The sequence below is a fragment of the Aquila chrysaetos genome, chromosome 5, assembly GCF_900496995.4.
Source record: "Aquila chrysaetos chrysaetos chromosome 5, bAquChr1.4, whole genome shotgun sequence".
In the NCBI taxonomy this organism is placed as follows: domain Eukaryota; kingdom Metazoa; phylum Chordata; class Aves; order Accipitriformes; family Accipitridae; genus Aquila; species Aquila chrysaetos.
The window spans coordinates 59,978,307-59,993,937 of NC_044008.1; the positions used below are offsets into that span (position 1 = coordinate 59,978,307).

General features: G+C 41.8%; 1 protein-coding gene and 1 long non-coding RNA gene across 4 annotated transcripts in view; one reads left to right on the forward strand and one right to left on the reverse strand.

Moving 5' to 3' along the window:
• Positions 1-522: 522 nt before the first annotated feature.
• Positions 523-2,572, reverse strand: LOC115340934. The gene is made up of 3 exons (XR_003923248.2): positions 2,410-2,572; positions 2,125-2,314; positions 523-1,327 (listed from the first exon to the last, which is right to left on the reverse strand). It is a non-coding gene; the product is annotated as an uncharacterized LOC115340934 (long non-coding RNA).
• A 2,419-nt stretch (positions 2,573-4,991) lies between these two features.
• MAP2K5 (mitogen-activated protein kinase kinase 5) overlaps positions 4,992-15,631 on the forward strand; it is a 141,528-nt gene continuing 130,888 nt past the window's right edge. For all 3 annotated transcript variants that reach the window (XM_030012951.1, XM_030012952.1, XM_041123748.1), the window contains exons 1-2: positions 4,992-5,215; positions 13,082-13,130. In XM_030012951.1, the coding sequence (XP_029868811.1) occupies positions 5,081-5,215; positions 13,082-13,130 (184 nt within the window). In that variant the 5' untranslated portion in view covers positions 4,992-5,080. The remainder of the gene's footprint in view (positions 5,216-13,081; positions 13,131-15,631) is intronic.

A 15,631-nucleotide genomic window follows, 5' to 3' on the forward strand; every position in this document is an offset into this window, starting at 1 on the left:
GATCATGATTTTGTCTGAGTTCAAGTTATAAATGATCCAGATCATTAACATTTTCAGTGATGAGGTTGTCTTATAGAAAACTCAAGTATATATCTGTTCAGCATTTAAAAAAATACAGAGGAAGCCACTAAGGTTTGAGATGATGGAATACTGTGTGTTATAATTTAGCCAGTTTGGATGCATTACGGTTGCTGTTTGCTTGGTAAGGTAGAATACATATGGCTTAGAGTGATTTTAATAGCAATTGCATCACTTTAAGCACAGTTTATGAGCCCTGTTCTAGTTCATTATAAAACCAATTTATTACTTTCACTGATATTAATAATCCTAATAGAATTAAAACTGTAAAACATGATTAAAAGCAATCCTTCAGACAAAAAGTCTGATCAAGGAAACTTTCAAGTTTAAAATGTAAATTTCAAAATGGACTACTTCTAAAGAACGTGAAATTTTTGAACAAGATTATAAAATATTACAAAGTCAAACCTATTTTTATTCTTACAAGAAGAAATGGCATTAGATATGATTGTTACATGCTTAGTGATTCATGGGCCTGGTTATATACATGCTTTGTGATATATGAATTATTTAGTAAGAAAAATCACAATAATTTTGTTGTTACTCAAGAATTTATAGGTTGACAGAAAAACAATTATGCCGCCCCTGAAGCTGGTCTGATGTAACATCATTACAGTAACATCATTAATGATACACAGCCATTTTTGCTCAATCCAACTGGTATAGTTTATGTTGTAATTGTTCAGTAGTTGTGTATCATATCTAGCCTTTAAAATATACATAAACATGCTTGTAATCTGCTTTATTTCAAAATATGCTCATAATTTAAAGCAAGAACTAAACATTTAGTAATTCAGCCTAAATCGAGTTTACTGTTGTTTTGGGTTTTTTTCAGTTCAAGATGAGTTTCCTATGAGAAAGAGTTTTAAAAGATCTATTTGAGGCCAGATTCTGCTCCCCACGGAATTGAAAGTAAGATCCATTTATTTCCCAGTATTTGGTTCACAAATGGTCCTTTGCCTCTTACTCCAGAGAGCCTGCACAAAGTGTTTCTGCCTGTTCCAGCCCATGCAAAGTGACTGCAAGGGGTAGTAGGAAGGCATGGAAGGAAGACAGCTAGTTTTCTGCAGGTTTTAATGCAGGTTTTAAGGGATCTTCATCTATGCGTGTATTGATCAAGCTGGTACACTTGAGTGATTCTTTCCTAGGAGATGCATTTTAGGGAAGAATATGTTCAGAAAGCCTGGACACTGTTGACCTACTTTTTTATAAGCCTAAGGGAATTCAGTTCGCTACACTCGCTGGCAGTCTGAAGATGTGGGAAGAAAAAAAAGGTGAATTTCACCATGATACATTATTTTATCAACATAGAAAGTTATGTACTAATCTTTTTTAAAAAAAGACAGGAAAATGTATGCTATTAAAGCAATGATCAGGTGCCATTTTCTCTAGGAAATGAAGAGCTTGTCCTTTGTTATTTATAATACCTATCTAGAAACTGGTACAGGGAGGAAGCAGAGATGGTAAATTGAATTTAGTGAACCAAGGACTGACATTTAGATTCTGATTCCTCTGAGTCTGTTTATATGCTGTATCTGAATTACATGTAATATAGTACAGTACTGGTAATATAGTATTCCAGAACATTTTTAATAGTTAAAATGTTGAATAACATTTAGCACGCGTAATTAACAAAAGTTAACTACTTAGTCTGTTATGTGGTAAATGCATGCTATTCCTATGTCATAGCTGGGCAAATTCTAGTAGTAGTAAGGTTAAAATTTCCCAGAGATGCTCAGTAGGAGTGGTAATGAAAACGCAGGACTTTCTGACTCTGTCCTCAGCTTCCTTTCTGTGCCTCGTGCTTCTACCCAAGGGTCTGAGCACAGGACTAGAGGACATTAGTTTTGCATCCTAATGCCAGTTGTAGTGCACTTCAACTCCTGATATGGCCCAGTGCAATTGGCATAATTTACCTGTTTGCTTCCACTGAGTATTTACAATGGGCATATTGTAAGGGTTATTATAAAAATAGCATGTAGCATGTATGTAAAGAAATGCTGTGTAAAGAGGACTATGCAAGTTCTAAGCACTGCGGTTTTTTACCTGCATCAGCCTGATCCACTCCTGAGATTGAGCTCACACATGCTTCCACCAATGGCAAGGAAAACCTCCTAGATACCAGTCCTGGAACAGGAATGTTCAAGAATAGGGCCAGGGGAGTCAGCTCTTTCTTTCCTTCCTCTTCTTTTTATGGAATTTTGGTAGATGGACTCAAAACTTCATTATATGATGTCTGTGGTAGTGAAAAGATAGAAAATGACATGTGTTAGGTAACTTCCTTTGCAGTGGGAATTAGAGAGGGAAACAAGTAATAACTTAGTTTCTTACTTTTTGAAGGCCTTGCAAATTATCATGATAACCATGTTCCAGGCAATCAGTGGGGGACAGCATTTTTTCCATACCACTCACCGATACTCCTGTGAGATTCCACAGCATGGCAAATTTAATAATTTTAGTATTCTTCTGTGTCAGCATTCTGCTTTTCCTTGAAAACAAATGTTTATTTTCTTTACATGGCCATCTCCAGATCTCCTCTGTCCTCTCTAACCGCAATGGAAAGCAGCAGAGAGCAGCAGCAGACTGCAGTGAGACAGTTGTTCTTGCGCTTGTAGCATAAAACCAGCCTGGAAGTCTGTGCCACTGATGAAGGAGATTTCCCCCACACAAATAAAAATAGAATTTGTAGAAGTCACAGGCTTCATGATCCTCCTGTAATTAAAGAACCGATATATTGTTCCTTTGCAGATTTTGAATGTTATTTCATTGTGGATAGACAGTAACTTTGGATACGTAATTATAAATAGGAAATCCCTGCATATTTCTTGCTGACAGCATGTCATCTGGATTTAGTGGAGAAAATCAGACTGCTTAATTATTTTTTTCTGTGCCTTTCTGGAATCCTCGACTTCCTGTGTTGGAAACTTTTTAAGAGGAGATTCTTGGGGCAGTCAAATACTGAACTTTAAGAATATTTTATGATGCATATTAAAAAATGTGTGTTCTTGCTACACAATTTTCCCCCCAATGTTGAGGAAAAAATATAAAAATAGATTTTGGTGAAGTTCTGTTCTCATAGCAGAAGCTCTGCGGGATGATAAAATACATATTAACTATTTGTTTCAAATGCTGGTGTAGTTACAATTAAAATTTCCTATGAAACATGGGTTTTAAAGAAATATGTGGCAAAACCAAACCTGTATCAAGAAGCACGTGCTTGATGTGCTGTACTTCTTAAGATATAAAAAAACTTGAAGTTTGATTACAGCAGCATCAACACAAATCAGAATGGGGGATTAAGGTTATGATTAGCCCTGGAAAATCTACATAATATTTATGCAAATTTGGCAAATTGAGTTGGTTTTCCCCATAGTCTTTAAATGAAAAAGACATTTTAGAAAAATTGCGGTTCTATAGAAATTCTATGATTTTGTATCCTATTCTTTAAAATTTAATAGAAAATGAATCTGATTGAAATGAACCTGACTGAAAGGTATACAGGGACTGTAGGTAAAAGGTTCATTTGAACAGAAAGACGTCTGTGTGGGCAGCAGCAATCCCTTAGATACTTAGGAGTTGGGGTTCTATTAATTTCTAGTGTAGGAACTAAATTATAAAGTTATTGAACAGAGAGAGAATTTATCTCTGCTAATGGCCATTGAAAGATCCTTTTTTTTTTTTAAAGCTCAAAGAAAGTAGAATTCTAATATGAGGAAGCTTTAAGATGTTTCAGGAATTAAATGAAATATACCTTCCATTTTTTTCCCCCTCTAAATTGATAATATAACTCAAATAGTCTAGTTTGTCATATATGATAATGTGAGAGATTGTGATAAAATGTACAGATCAATAGTCTACAATTGAGATTAAAGCTCTTCTCCCACTAAAAAGAACGGGAAAGTTTTGTGCCGCAGAGCTGTATGGAGGGGAGAGCCTTCCCACTTAACTTCTGTCAGGTAAAAAGCTTTTTTTTAAAAGCTGAACATAGCATATCGTGGCTTGTGATCACGGTAGGGAGATGACACAGCTGTCATGCTCAAATGCATAACCCTTCTTTGCTGCTGCCGAGGACGGTGGATGTAAGCTTTTAACAGGGATTTTCTTTTGTCAGAGCTATGCTTTAAGATGGTCCGTGTTTTGAAAGGGACTGTTTTCCGCTGCACCACTGAACAGACGTGGAAAAACTCTTTGATGGAAGAATTTTACCCGGATGTCAGTACAGCAGGTATTTAGTGGAGTATTCTGTAACTTGGAGGAAGAGCGGAGTGCGTGACAGCTATTGGCAAAAGTGCTTAGAGCACGTTAATGCAGTCGCCTGGGTGTTAAGTAATGAGCGGAGCCCAGAGTAGTCCTGCTTCCAGTGCCACAAGCGACGGGTTTGTGTTGTAGTCCGACGGTCAGGGTCGGGGTCAGGGCAGGGACCTCGCACCCAGGCAGAGAGCGGCGACGTATGGACTGTGCGAGCTGGCCACGCGCGCAGGTTTAGGTTTGCCTACGTTTTTGTGTGCTAGATTGAATAACCTGAAGACAAAAGCCCCGCGAGTTCTTAAGGAAAAGCTGTCGCTGGAGGAGACTCAACTCATAACTCTGAATTTTGAAGACCGGGGACTTTCCACAGTTTTTAACGAATGCAGGAGTCCGAGCCTGACTCTGATTTGCTGTCTCGACAGTGGTTTTCCTGTTAAAAGTAGAAGCCATAAGGCGGTGGGGAATTAAAATCGGTGCCTCTGCGCTTCCCGGAGCGGCTCCTGCTCGCTCCCCGGGGCGGGCTGTCAGAGCGCGGACAGCGCCCGCCTCCTCCCCGCAACATGGCGCCGCCTCCGTTCCCTCCTCCCCTTCCCATTCCCCCTCCGCCTCCTTCTCCTTTGTCCCTCCTCCCGGTCCCTCCGTTTTGGTTCCGGGGCAGCGAGTCCTTCCTGCGGGCGGGGCGGGGCGGCGCAGGCTCGGCCCTGCTCGGCAGCCCCCGCGGCCCGCCGCAGCATGTGAGCCCGGCGGGGCGGGGATGCTCTGGCTGCTCTGCGGCCCCTCCCGCGCCATGGAGAGCCAGGCGCTGGTGATCCGCATCAAGATCCCCGACGGTGGGGCCGTCGACTGGACCGTTCACTCGGCGCCTCAGCTGCTCTTCAGGGACGTGCTGGTGAGTCCCAGCGGGGGCGGCAGTCCCGGGACGCCCCCCGCCCTCCCGCTGCCCGGGGGGGGAGGGAGGGGGACGGGGGGCTCCGGCCGGGGGGGCGCGGGGTCAGCGGCTCCGTGAGCGCCGACCGGTCACACGCGTCGGGTGGGGAAAGGGGTAACAAAAATCCCCCATGGAAGGCGAAAGGTGTTTGTTTGTTGGTTTTTGTTTTTGTTTTCCCCGGGACGGGCTGTTTGCTGCCTCGTGTCTGCGCCTGAAAGTTTTAACGGGAAAGTGAATCTGGGAGAGGCTGCCCAAAATGACGGGCCTGGGGCAGCGCCGGTGCCCCCCACCCCGTGCTTTCGGGGAGGTGGTGCCGGTGCAGTAGTACGGGGTGGTTCTGCTCTCCTGTGCAGAGGAGCGCTTATTTGCGGTGAAGCGGTCAGGAGGAGCCGAACTGCGGAGCGGTGGTCCCGAGGCGTCTGAAGGGTTGGATCCTCCAAGGGGTCGCGCGTGCAGTAACGCCAGGCGTGCAGCATCCCCCTGCCTGCGGGCCTTGGCGCGATGGGGCGGTCACAAGGCATCGCTTTAGGGTGATTGAAAAAGTTGTCGTGTGGAAATTAGTGCCTCCCTGGCTCAGGCACCATAACTGTGCACTTTGCACGTGGGCTGTAGCTGTACTTGCTTTTGATGATATTGCCCGTTGCTGTGCTATGGGTTTGTTACATCTCCTTCGCCCTGAACTGCCCTCAACCCCTGCCTGCCTTATTTTCTCCCCATCTGCACATCAAGTATACAAGGATCCTCTGTTTACTCAGAAGTGGCAGTGGATATTTATCCCGCTTACTGTTTTTTCTGAATTGCATCCTTAGCCCAAAGAAAAGTCTAATCCTTGCGTGCAGGTCGTGTAATGTAATATTACTTGTTAGTAATACTGGAGAGAGATTCTGCAGATCTCTTTCAATGTGTTGCATTTTACTGAGAAGACGTGTGGGGGATTAAGGGGTTGATTTGCTGGAAAATGTTCAATGTTGGGCCTATAGAAGATTGCGGAGGTAATTGAAGCAGATGGCAGATGTTCCAGGTTACGTTCTTCCTAACATTTAGCATTGTCCAAGACTTTCTATGGATGGAGGAGAGGGAGCAGAACTTTTGACAGATTGGTGAGATTTCTGGGAGGGGCAGTTTCCCCTTGGAGATTGCTGTGAGTTTCCAGTGGTGACACAGCAAGCCTGGGACAACCCACTCTACCCTTCAAAGACAAATGCAAATCTGAGCCAGGTTTACTCCACATTCTGCTTCATGTTTTCCTTTTTTTTTTTTTTTTCCCCCAAATAAAGTGAGATAATCACTGATGCTTGGACTATCCTTTGGTATTTTAGAATTACTGGAAATTTAAGTTTGGTTGTATTACTTAGAAGTAAATAGAGAACCGTTGTCAGGTTGAGGGCATGGCTTTTCAAAACCATTTTGCTTTTTAGTTTTCATCCTTGTTGCTTCAGCATAAAAGCAGCTGGGAGTATGTGGGCCTTAGACTTGACCTGTGTAGTCTGTTTAACAAGTAAGTTGAAAAAAAGTGCTGTTGAAGCTTCAACTGCATATGCATAGGAACCGGAGCCTATGGTTTACTCTGAGCCTGTGGCCCTACAGGGGGTGCTGGCCCTGCAGGTGCTCCAGGAGTCTTTGTTTGGGGCAGCAGTGCGGTATGGGGACCTGTGTCTAAAAGCTGGAGAGGGCTTCAGGCAGCAGAGCTGTAATTCAGTGGTCGGACCATATCTTACATGTGAGACTCTGCACTTGCAGTTTCTGTTGTAGCTCCTATATTTGCTCCATCGGGTTGCAGCTGGGGCCAGCATATGACTTTTTGACCTGAAGTTAAAATGTACCTGTGTGTTCAGTTGTGGTATAGTATTAAGAGACAGCATGCCTTTTGGAGCCAGATCTCAAATAAGCAGAAGTACAATGCTACAGCTGTTGGAATAGCTCTGATAGGCTATACCTGCATTGATTAGTTTTATCAGGGCAAAGTACTGAGCTTGGGTCTTGTGAGATACCTGTAACTATGCCCTGCTGCGAGGAGTTTGAGTAATTGCCTCCAGCATGCTGACAAGAGAGCCTGACAAGAGCCCTTGACATCTGAAGCGATCGATGGGTGCTCCTCAAGGTCCCATGTTGTCCAAAGTTGTCGACACCAGCAGTAACCTCCAGTCACATGGAACTGATGCTTTCTGAGAGCTGTGGCCACTCTAAGTGTGGAAGAAGTGAATGGGTAAGGGAGGACATGTCAGTCAAATCTTCATCTTGGCACGTCTCGGGTTGGTGAGGACTTTGTTTTTCACTGCTAATGTGTTTAGGGAGACAGTTATGTAGGGGATCTGTCATAGAATAGGCATGACAAATCAAAGCAGAGGGACTGTGATATAACATGTCACGCAGAGCATTCTTCCTACCGCTAGATGGGCAGTTCCTGTGATCAGCAAGCCTCGAGTTTACTTAGGCAATCGTCCCCACTCAAAAGGCCAAGAACTGCAGGCAGGCTTGGCTAATGCAGTGCTTGTCTTGTTCTGCATTGCTATTGAAGTCACTGAGAAAAGAGGAAGCTTCTGTTTCGTCTCTCTCTGCACACTATTTTGATGCTCATCTGAGTTGTTTTTTGCAGTTGTCCAGCAGATCTACGGGACTTTTAAAAATGTATTTTTCCAGCTATGAGTGGGTTGAGCTTCCTGTTTCATGGCATAGGTAGTAGTTTCTCCAGTCAGCAGGTGATGGTGAAACATGAGAGGAGCATACATTGCTAGTTTTCTTACAAAATACCAGTTTCTGTGGTTATATTCAGTGATCATGGATGTTCTTCCCAAACTTCTGTGATGTTTGTATAGGAAGCTGTGCACATTGAGGCAGCCATGAAACATTTGGTGATGTCCATTGCCTGTGCTGTAGGCACTTCTACCCCAGCCAAGCGCAGCTGCCGAAGTGGGGAGTGTACCCCTACACAGTTGTTTCATTTAGCACACCAGAGCACAATGGAGAACTGCACCAGGTGGGTGGCCACGTGTACTGTTTGCTCTTCTATGTGGCGCAGGTTGAAATCACTGTGTTAACAGTGTTTTTGAGAAGGTGCAGCTGCCACAGACACCTGTGGTTTGCTTCACCCAGCTCCTCTGCAGACAGAGGTCTGTCTCCAGCCATCTGCACGCTGAATTATTTCCACCCACTGATAGAAGAATGTGAATAGTTCCTGGGGTGAAATGTCCCAGCACTTTGTCAAGTGAAAGTGGATAGATTTCTGCATCAATTCACATCCGTGTTGGTGATGATAATTTTCAGTTATCCAATGTTAGGCTATTGCATTGAGGGTAGCAGTGACAGCAGTACTTCCATCGTAACTGGAAGTGTTGGATTACGTATGGTGAGTCAGTAGGTGATGACACATTTCTCACCGTCAGTGGAAATCTCAGATGTGGGGATGACGGGTGTTATGACAGTGTTCAGCTGGGAGTGTAGCCGTGCAGTAGTACCATTTGATGATTGTCGTTTTCATGTCAAAAACCCTCTCTTGTGGACTGTGAAATCTTAAGAAGGAAGAAGTTTAATAAGGTCTGAACTGTCTCAAGGCCCTCATTTGTCTAACTGATTGTGTTTCAGGAGGTGCCATCACAGTATGCACATGCACTTAATTTATCCAGTAACTACAGAAATTAAATGAAGGAAGGCTCTGTACACTCAAGTGTGGTAGATCTGGCACCACATGTGGCTGGGGAGGGCAGGAGTGGGGCTGACCCAGGCTTCTGTTGTCCTTCTGCCTTCAATGTAATTTCCCCTCACCTGGTAGGCAATTACAGAGGGCTTATGTGTTAAGAGTATCAATTAAAGATAATGTGGAGAATTGAGACATTCCCTACTAAGGTAAATTACTGAATAGTAATAATCCAGTCAGACCCCACTGTTTCCCTTATTGTCCATGTCTCTCTCAATTGAAGACACAAGAATGCAAGGTACCCCTTTTTTTCTCAGCTCTTGCTGTTTGGGGCACAATCAAGCTCTGAATAATCCCTGTAGTTTGCCCTGTTTAGCACCAATCTAGCTCTCTATGTGGTGCTGTCCAGAGCACAGCAAGCTTCAGCCTGCACCGTGTACCTGCAGTCCAAGTGGTTTGATGGGAAGTACCATCTTGCCTTGAAGTGCAGAAGCACGTTTGCTAGCCACTTCCAAAAACCAGGTGCATACCCCCAGATCTCTAGCAGCAGTGGGAACTGGCAGCTTGGGGGAGCCTTGAATTAGCTGTGTAGTAAGGTTGTTCTTCCTTCTAAGGTAGATCCCATGGTCTGCTTTGTATTAAGAAAGCCCCATAAAATTATCTTTGAGAACAGAAATATTTTATTTTTAAACATGATTTTTGTTAATTTAGCATCCTAGAAGTGCGAACGGCCTTGTGAATACAAATGAGCGTAGCCTTGCAGGATTTCAGGCTGGCATGCAAGAATATTTCTGTCTTCCTTTTTCAGAGAAGAAGCAGTGGTATAGAGTCACTAAATATCCTGTCCATAGCCATAGAATAACCTGTTGGAGTCGGGAGTCTGATGATCAGTGGAATGCCTTACACACGAAATGACAACATTTCTTAATTTTCAACTGCTCTAATTCTGTCTCTTGGAGGAGCCTTTACAGGTACTAAACTGTGCAGCAGGTATTCAAACTGGAAAACCTGATGCCTGCAGGTTGGTGCTCGTGGTTGGTCTTGATGCAGTAGGATGGTGTTTGACCCATGGAAGCAGCACTGCTTGTATGCTGTAGGTTAGGGATTTTCTTGATTACTTTCCTAAACTGGGTGCTAAGAGCTGTTCTTCATAATGTCACTTTAAATATGTTCTGTGTATATCAGCTTTGCAGACCTGTAAGTTACCAGTAAATAGATTTATTTTAAAGGCACCACTAAATGAATTACAGTAAGCTTATTTTTTTTATCAGGCTGTCTAGATTCGTTTGCCCTGGCTGTCACTGGAGTATTTAAGCACTTGGTGTTAATTCAGGATAACTTCATGATGTCATACTGAGATAAAACAAGTTTTAACTGAAACGGGAGCGAGGGCCATAGTTTCAATGTTGACATTGTTGTTTAAAGCAGTGCTTTCACATTTTCTGCGCTCTCGCCTAAGAGGTAAGTGCTCCACAGCTCTTTTAGAGAGCAGATTTGATGGAGTTCTTGTTTTAGGTGCTGTTCCATGATTTTTCTCCTCATTATTAGATGCTTTTCAGTTTTATAAGATAAAATAGAAGCTATCGTGTGTGTGAGCCCACTTGAATAATGTCGACAAGTTGTAGTATTTTATTGTTTATGATCTCTGTTGTGATAGTAGAAAATCATCACGCGTGCATGATTTAGAGTAATCCTTTAAGCCTGGGTCACTGGGAGGTCTGCTGAATGTTTGAGCATGGAAGTCTTAATGTAGCTGATGAAAATACTATGCTAACAACAGAGTAATGGTGTAATTTCCCTCCCTCCCACTCCCTGCTAGTTTTTCTCAAATGTGTTGATTTAATAGAAATATTGAAAGTTGACCAGAGCAAAGTTTTTGTGGCTGTTGGAAGGGTTTTCTTTTCAACTATTTATTTAGTGTTAAGACAGAGTTATGGTGCATAGTTCTTAAATTCATGTACTTGGTTATTACTCGTTTTAAAGAAGTCTCAATATATAGAAAAAGTTATTCTCAGTGGGGGGATGGGGTGTGTGTAAGAATTTATCATCACTGTTTCAGTGCTATAGCAGCTTTGGGAGTCTTGGAGCTTTCCTAGCAGACATTTGGGGCTGTCAGTACTGTCTCTGTCTCAGTGCCATGCTTACACACCTCTTAAATATAGTTTTTAAATATCCCAGAACTGGGGTCCTTTTCTGATAACAATTTTTAAATCCATTTCATGGAAGCATCTGTGTGCCCACATGAGAACATTTTACAAGTGGCTTAAATCTGACACAATTACAGTGTGTTTGCTGAGGAATTTTCAGTCTTTAACTAAATGGATTTAGGAATAATTGGTTAACAGTACAGTCTTCTGTTTAGGCAAGACTTTAATTTCTTGTTAGGAATAGAGGGTGCAGCTTGTCTGGCTTTTGACAGAGGACTGACAGAGCTGTCAAACCCCGTAGAAGTATTTAAATGGCAGAATGTTTGTTAACTTGGCAATGTTTTGTTTTGTTGGGTTTTTTTCCCCTTTTTTTGGTTCCACAAATTTACAGTGTACATAATTAGGTAAACTATTACACATCTTTTGTATACAATTAATAGTTTAAATTACATACTATTGATTTATTTTAGTATCTAAAATGAAAAGACAACATGAGAAAGTTTTAGAAATATTATTTGCTTCAGTTAGCTCTGTGGAAATCTTTAGGTTGCTTTTGGTGCTTTCTCCTTGTATTAATTGTCTCTCTTTAACGTCGCACAGAATGTTTAATTTCCTGGTTTTAGACTAAATGAAAAAATAGAGAAAACAAAAGTGACAGGACAGTGATCACTAAAGTTTTGATATGGGGGGGTGCTTAGCACCCCAAAATGCTCACAGTGTATGTACTACAATAAATATTGTTGTTCATTAATTTCTAATCACTTTGCGACACTGTCAGTGGAGAGATTGTCTGACATGAGAAATCAGGCAGCAGGAAGGAAAAAACCATGCTGTGCATTTATGCTGTGCCCTGACATGACATACTGCAGCCTCGCAAAGGCTGACAACAGCACATACACTGGGAGGCCAGGATGACTTCAGTCTGAGCAGCTATTTTTCACTGAATTTTGAGTAAATGCTGTATGTCTAAGGCTAAAAAAAAAAAAAGCTCTCCTCGTCTTGGTTTAGTCGTACAGGAAGGGCTTGTATTGGCATAAAACCGCTGGTTTGGATCAGAGACATGTAACACTTGGAAATGGTCGGTGTGTTTTGCGATGGGCTTGTGTATGTGCAGCTCACATCTGCCCTAAGAAAGGCATTGTATGGCATCGTTGTAACGCCAAGGTTGGAGGTTGCCTTCTAGGTTAGTACTTCCACTTCTTCGGATATTTTAACCTTATTTCCTCCAGGGCAGCCAGCACATTTGAATCTGTCTACCAAGTTTTGAAGAAGTTTAAATTCCAATTAGGAATGACAAAGAGCCCTCCAAACTTTCTGGCTTGCATGTAGTGGAGAGCATCTTGAGACGCAGCGCTGCTTTGCGAGGCAGCAGCAGGCAGCTCGGCGCAGCTGCTGGGTCCTGCCGCTTTCCCGGGCAGTTGTGGAGTGAAAGCAACAAAAATTTGTTCAGTCTCACAGCTACTGTTTTAATTCATGATGGCAGCCCTAAACCCATCCGGAGCTGTTTGTTAGTCTGTTGTTCCTGAGCTGCAGGCAGGGCAGGAGATGGAGCCGTGTGATGAAGTTACCTTGTGGTGGGAGGGAGGACCAAGGCAGTTGTTTGGAGGTGGAGAGGAGGAATCAGGGTGATGTAAGCAGAAGTACTGAGAGAGAAAACATGCTTTCTTAAGTAAAAAGCCATTCATAAATCTCTGCTTTTATGACTGACTTTGATGAGTTACATATACATTTTTCTATAACCTGCGGACAAAATCATAGAATCAAATCGATTCTTTAAACTGCAAGATCAGACAACACTGATTTGTTTGTAATTATGATTGAGTTATGTGAAAACAGTTTTCCTCAAGGTAACGTGGAGAGGAAGAAGAGCACCGTGATTTGTACTGATTTGTGTTGTGTGCTAAAAAGTTTGTAATTTGGGGGCAGTGGTGAGTAGCAGGTCTTGAAGTCTTCAGCCTGCAGCTGGGAAGTGATTAAGATGATTTACTCTAAATCATCTCAGGCATTTCCCATTTGATATATAGCTAATTCTTCTTTACATTTTAGGATGTCATCGGTCAAGTTTTGCCAGATGCAACGACAACAGCATTTGAGTGTAAGTATGAGTTGTATAAACTGTCTCTTTTGTCACATTATAGGGCTGTCATTTTTTAAATAAATAATGTTTACGTTCATTATATGTTACAGTTAAATATTTATGCATTAATGCAAGTTTAATGATGATACTGAACTAAGCAATATTTTATTATTTAATCACATCTTGAATGAGCATATTTCTACAATATAGCTTTAATTACCAGCATGACCTTACCATGCTCTTACTCCTTACTGCAATTATATTGCTCGAATTAAATGAAAAGTATAAAGCACCTGTAGGTCTAAGTTTAAAATTTTAATCCTCCATTGGAAGAAACCAAAAGAGCAGCAGCTTTTACAGAGATATGGTACAACATACAGATTTTGTACCAAATATAGCAGCGTTAGAAATTAATGTTTCCTTTCACTGGAACCAATGTCTGTTTTTTGCTGGAAGGACTGCTGTGTTTTTAGTTTTCCTTCTTTTCTTTTGCTGGGCTCAAGCCAAATACACCCTCTTCTCTGTCTCCTGTGTGAGAGTGGGAGACGTCAGTAGTTATTCAGCGTCAGCTCCTGGAGGAGGTATGAGAGCTGCAGGAAAATGGCACCTGGTTAGGCTTGGGCAATAGTAGTAACTTCTAAAAGGCCACATGGGTCTGGCTGAGAAGCTGGGAAAAATAGCTTCTGTGTAGGATCTGAGAAAGCTGTAGGTTGGGGTTGTTCATAATGACGCTTCCACATTGTGAGGGTGGTTTTATTGTGCTTTTGCTGAGTTAGGAAAGCTCTCAGTGAGTATGTTAGTGCAGGTTTAGACCTATATCTGCTAATTTCTATTTCAGCTCTATTCTTTGAACCCTGTTTATTTTTAATTTTTGAGGGATTCCTGGGGGATTGTCCTATCTGGAGAGCAATAAGCTGCAAAGGGGAGTCAAACATCTGTGTCTTAGGGGATAAGATACCAAGCTATAGTTTTCTTCCAAGTGGAGAAGGCTCCTGCTATTCCCTTTTAATGTTTATTGTATTTTTTTTCTATGTGACTCTGTGTTTTCCTTTGATAGAGATGAAATAGCAAGAAGGAGCTGGAGGGGATTAGAATTGTTATATGAGTAAGGTAGTGATGCTGAAGGTGAGAGAGCAGACATGACAAGATAGGGCCTTGCATTCTTATTAGCATTTCTTCCCTTTTTAGAGCTTTATGGATAATTCTGCGTGTAGATAATCAAAGGAAATATTGTTTTATGGTCCTTCAAGTACTATTCAGGGCTTTTTATCTTTCTTTTCCTGTGTTTGTGTTTTCCCCTCCTAAAACACCAGAAACCCAAGAATGGAGATTGTAAGTGTTATTTTTCGATAGCCTCGACATTTATCCTGCCCTGCTTTTTAAAACAAGACTTTCTAAAGAGACCTGACAAAACCAGGCTCCAGACCTTGCCATTTTTTTTATGATTTGTTAATTTTTTTTTTTTTACATACCTCCCACATCACACATTAGCTTTGTTTGAACTTCATGCACCAGTAACAGTCACTGCAATCAGGGCAGTAGCCCATATTAATGGTACCATGTGTAGAACTTTCCTGGAAATACTTATTTCATTGCGTCTTCTAACATCTGCTTCTGTGCTTTCAGTTCATGTCTCTAGTCTGTCATTTACATCTGCACAAAACCATTTCCCCTGCCATTTAACTGGCATCTAAAATATGTTATGTATATTGATGTGTGATTTTTCTGGTTACTTTTTCCATATCAAATGCCTAGGTTTTACCAGCTTAAGCTTCATTCTCACCTGCTTCATTGCTTCTTCAGATGTGGATAATTGTCATCCAGTGCAGGCTCCTCTACTGTTTGTTTAGTTATTGTTATCTACAGTGTACCATCCATTGCGGCTCCTACCTGGGGCTGCACTTCTCCTACTGTTGGACCTTTATGTGGATTTCACCATTGTATTACACATCACTACAAATAAAATCACTAACAACATATGGCCTGTTATGATCCTTTTATCCAAACTCTGCTATTTTGTATATTTGTGACACACTGCAGATTTTGTGAAGATTGCTTCATAATATTTGTTTACCATCTGCTGCACTCTATTTGGTATCTTGCGAGGATTTCTTCCTCCATTTTAAGTGACATTAGCAAAATCCAGCCAGTACTTAGGCTTTTTTGGTTCTACTTCTGCTTCCCTAATGTGCTGGAAAATCATATTGCTGTGCTCTAGGCAAGTAGAGAAGCCTGGAAATCTTTGTGAACCCATGTGTCATATCTAGCTAGTTTTTGGGTTATGCCCACTTAAATGTCAAGATAGGGTGGCAAAGGATCTCTGCACAGATACAAGAAATACATTTTTTTTCTGGTTTTGCTCTTTAGAAGCATTGCCTGGCTATTTTAGATTTGGCTTTTTTAATGCCAGGTAAGATCTTCTGCCTTTTCATCAACATATTTTTAATTTATTCTCTTTGTACCACCATCAGGAATTTTGCAGTTCTGAGAACTTCAGAGTTAATTTCTTAATCATTTGC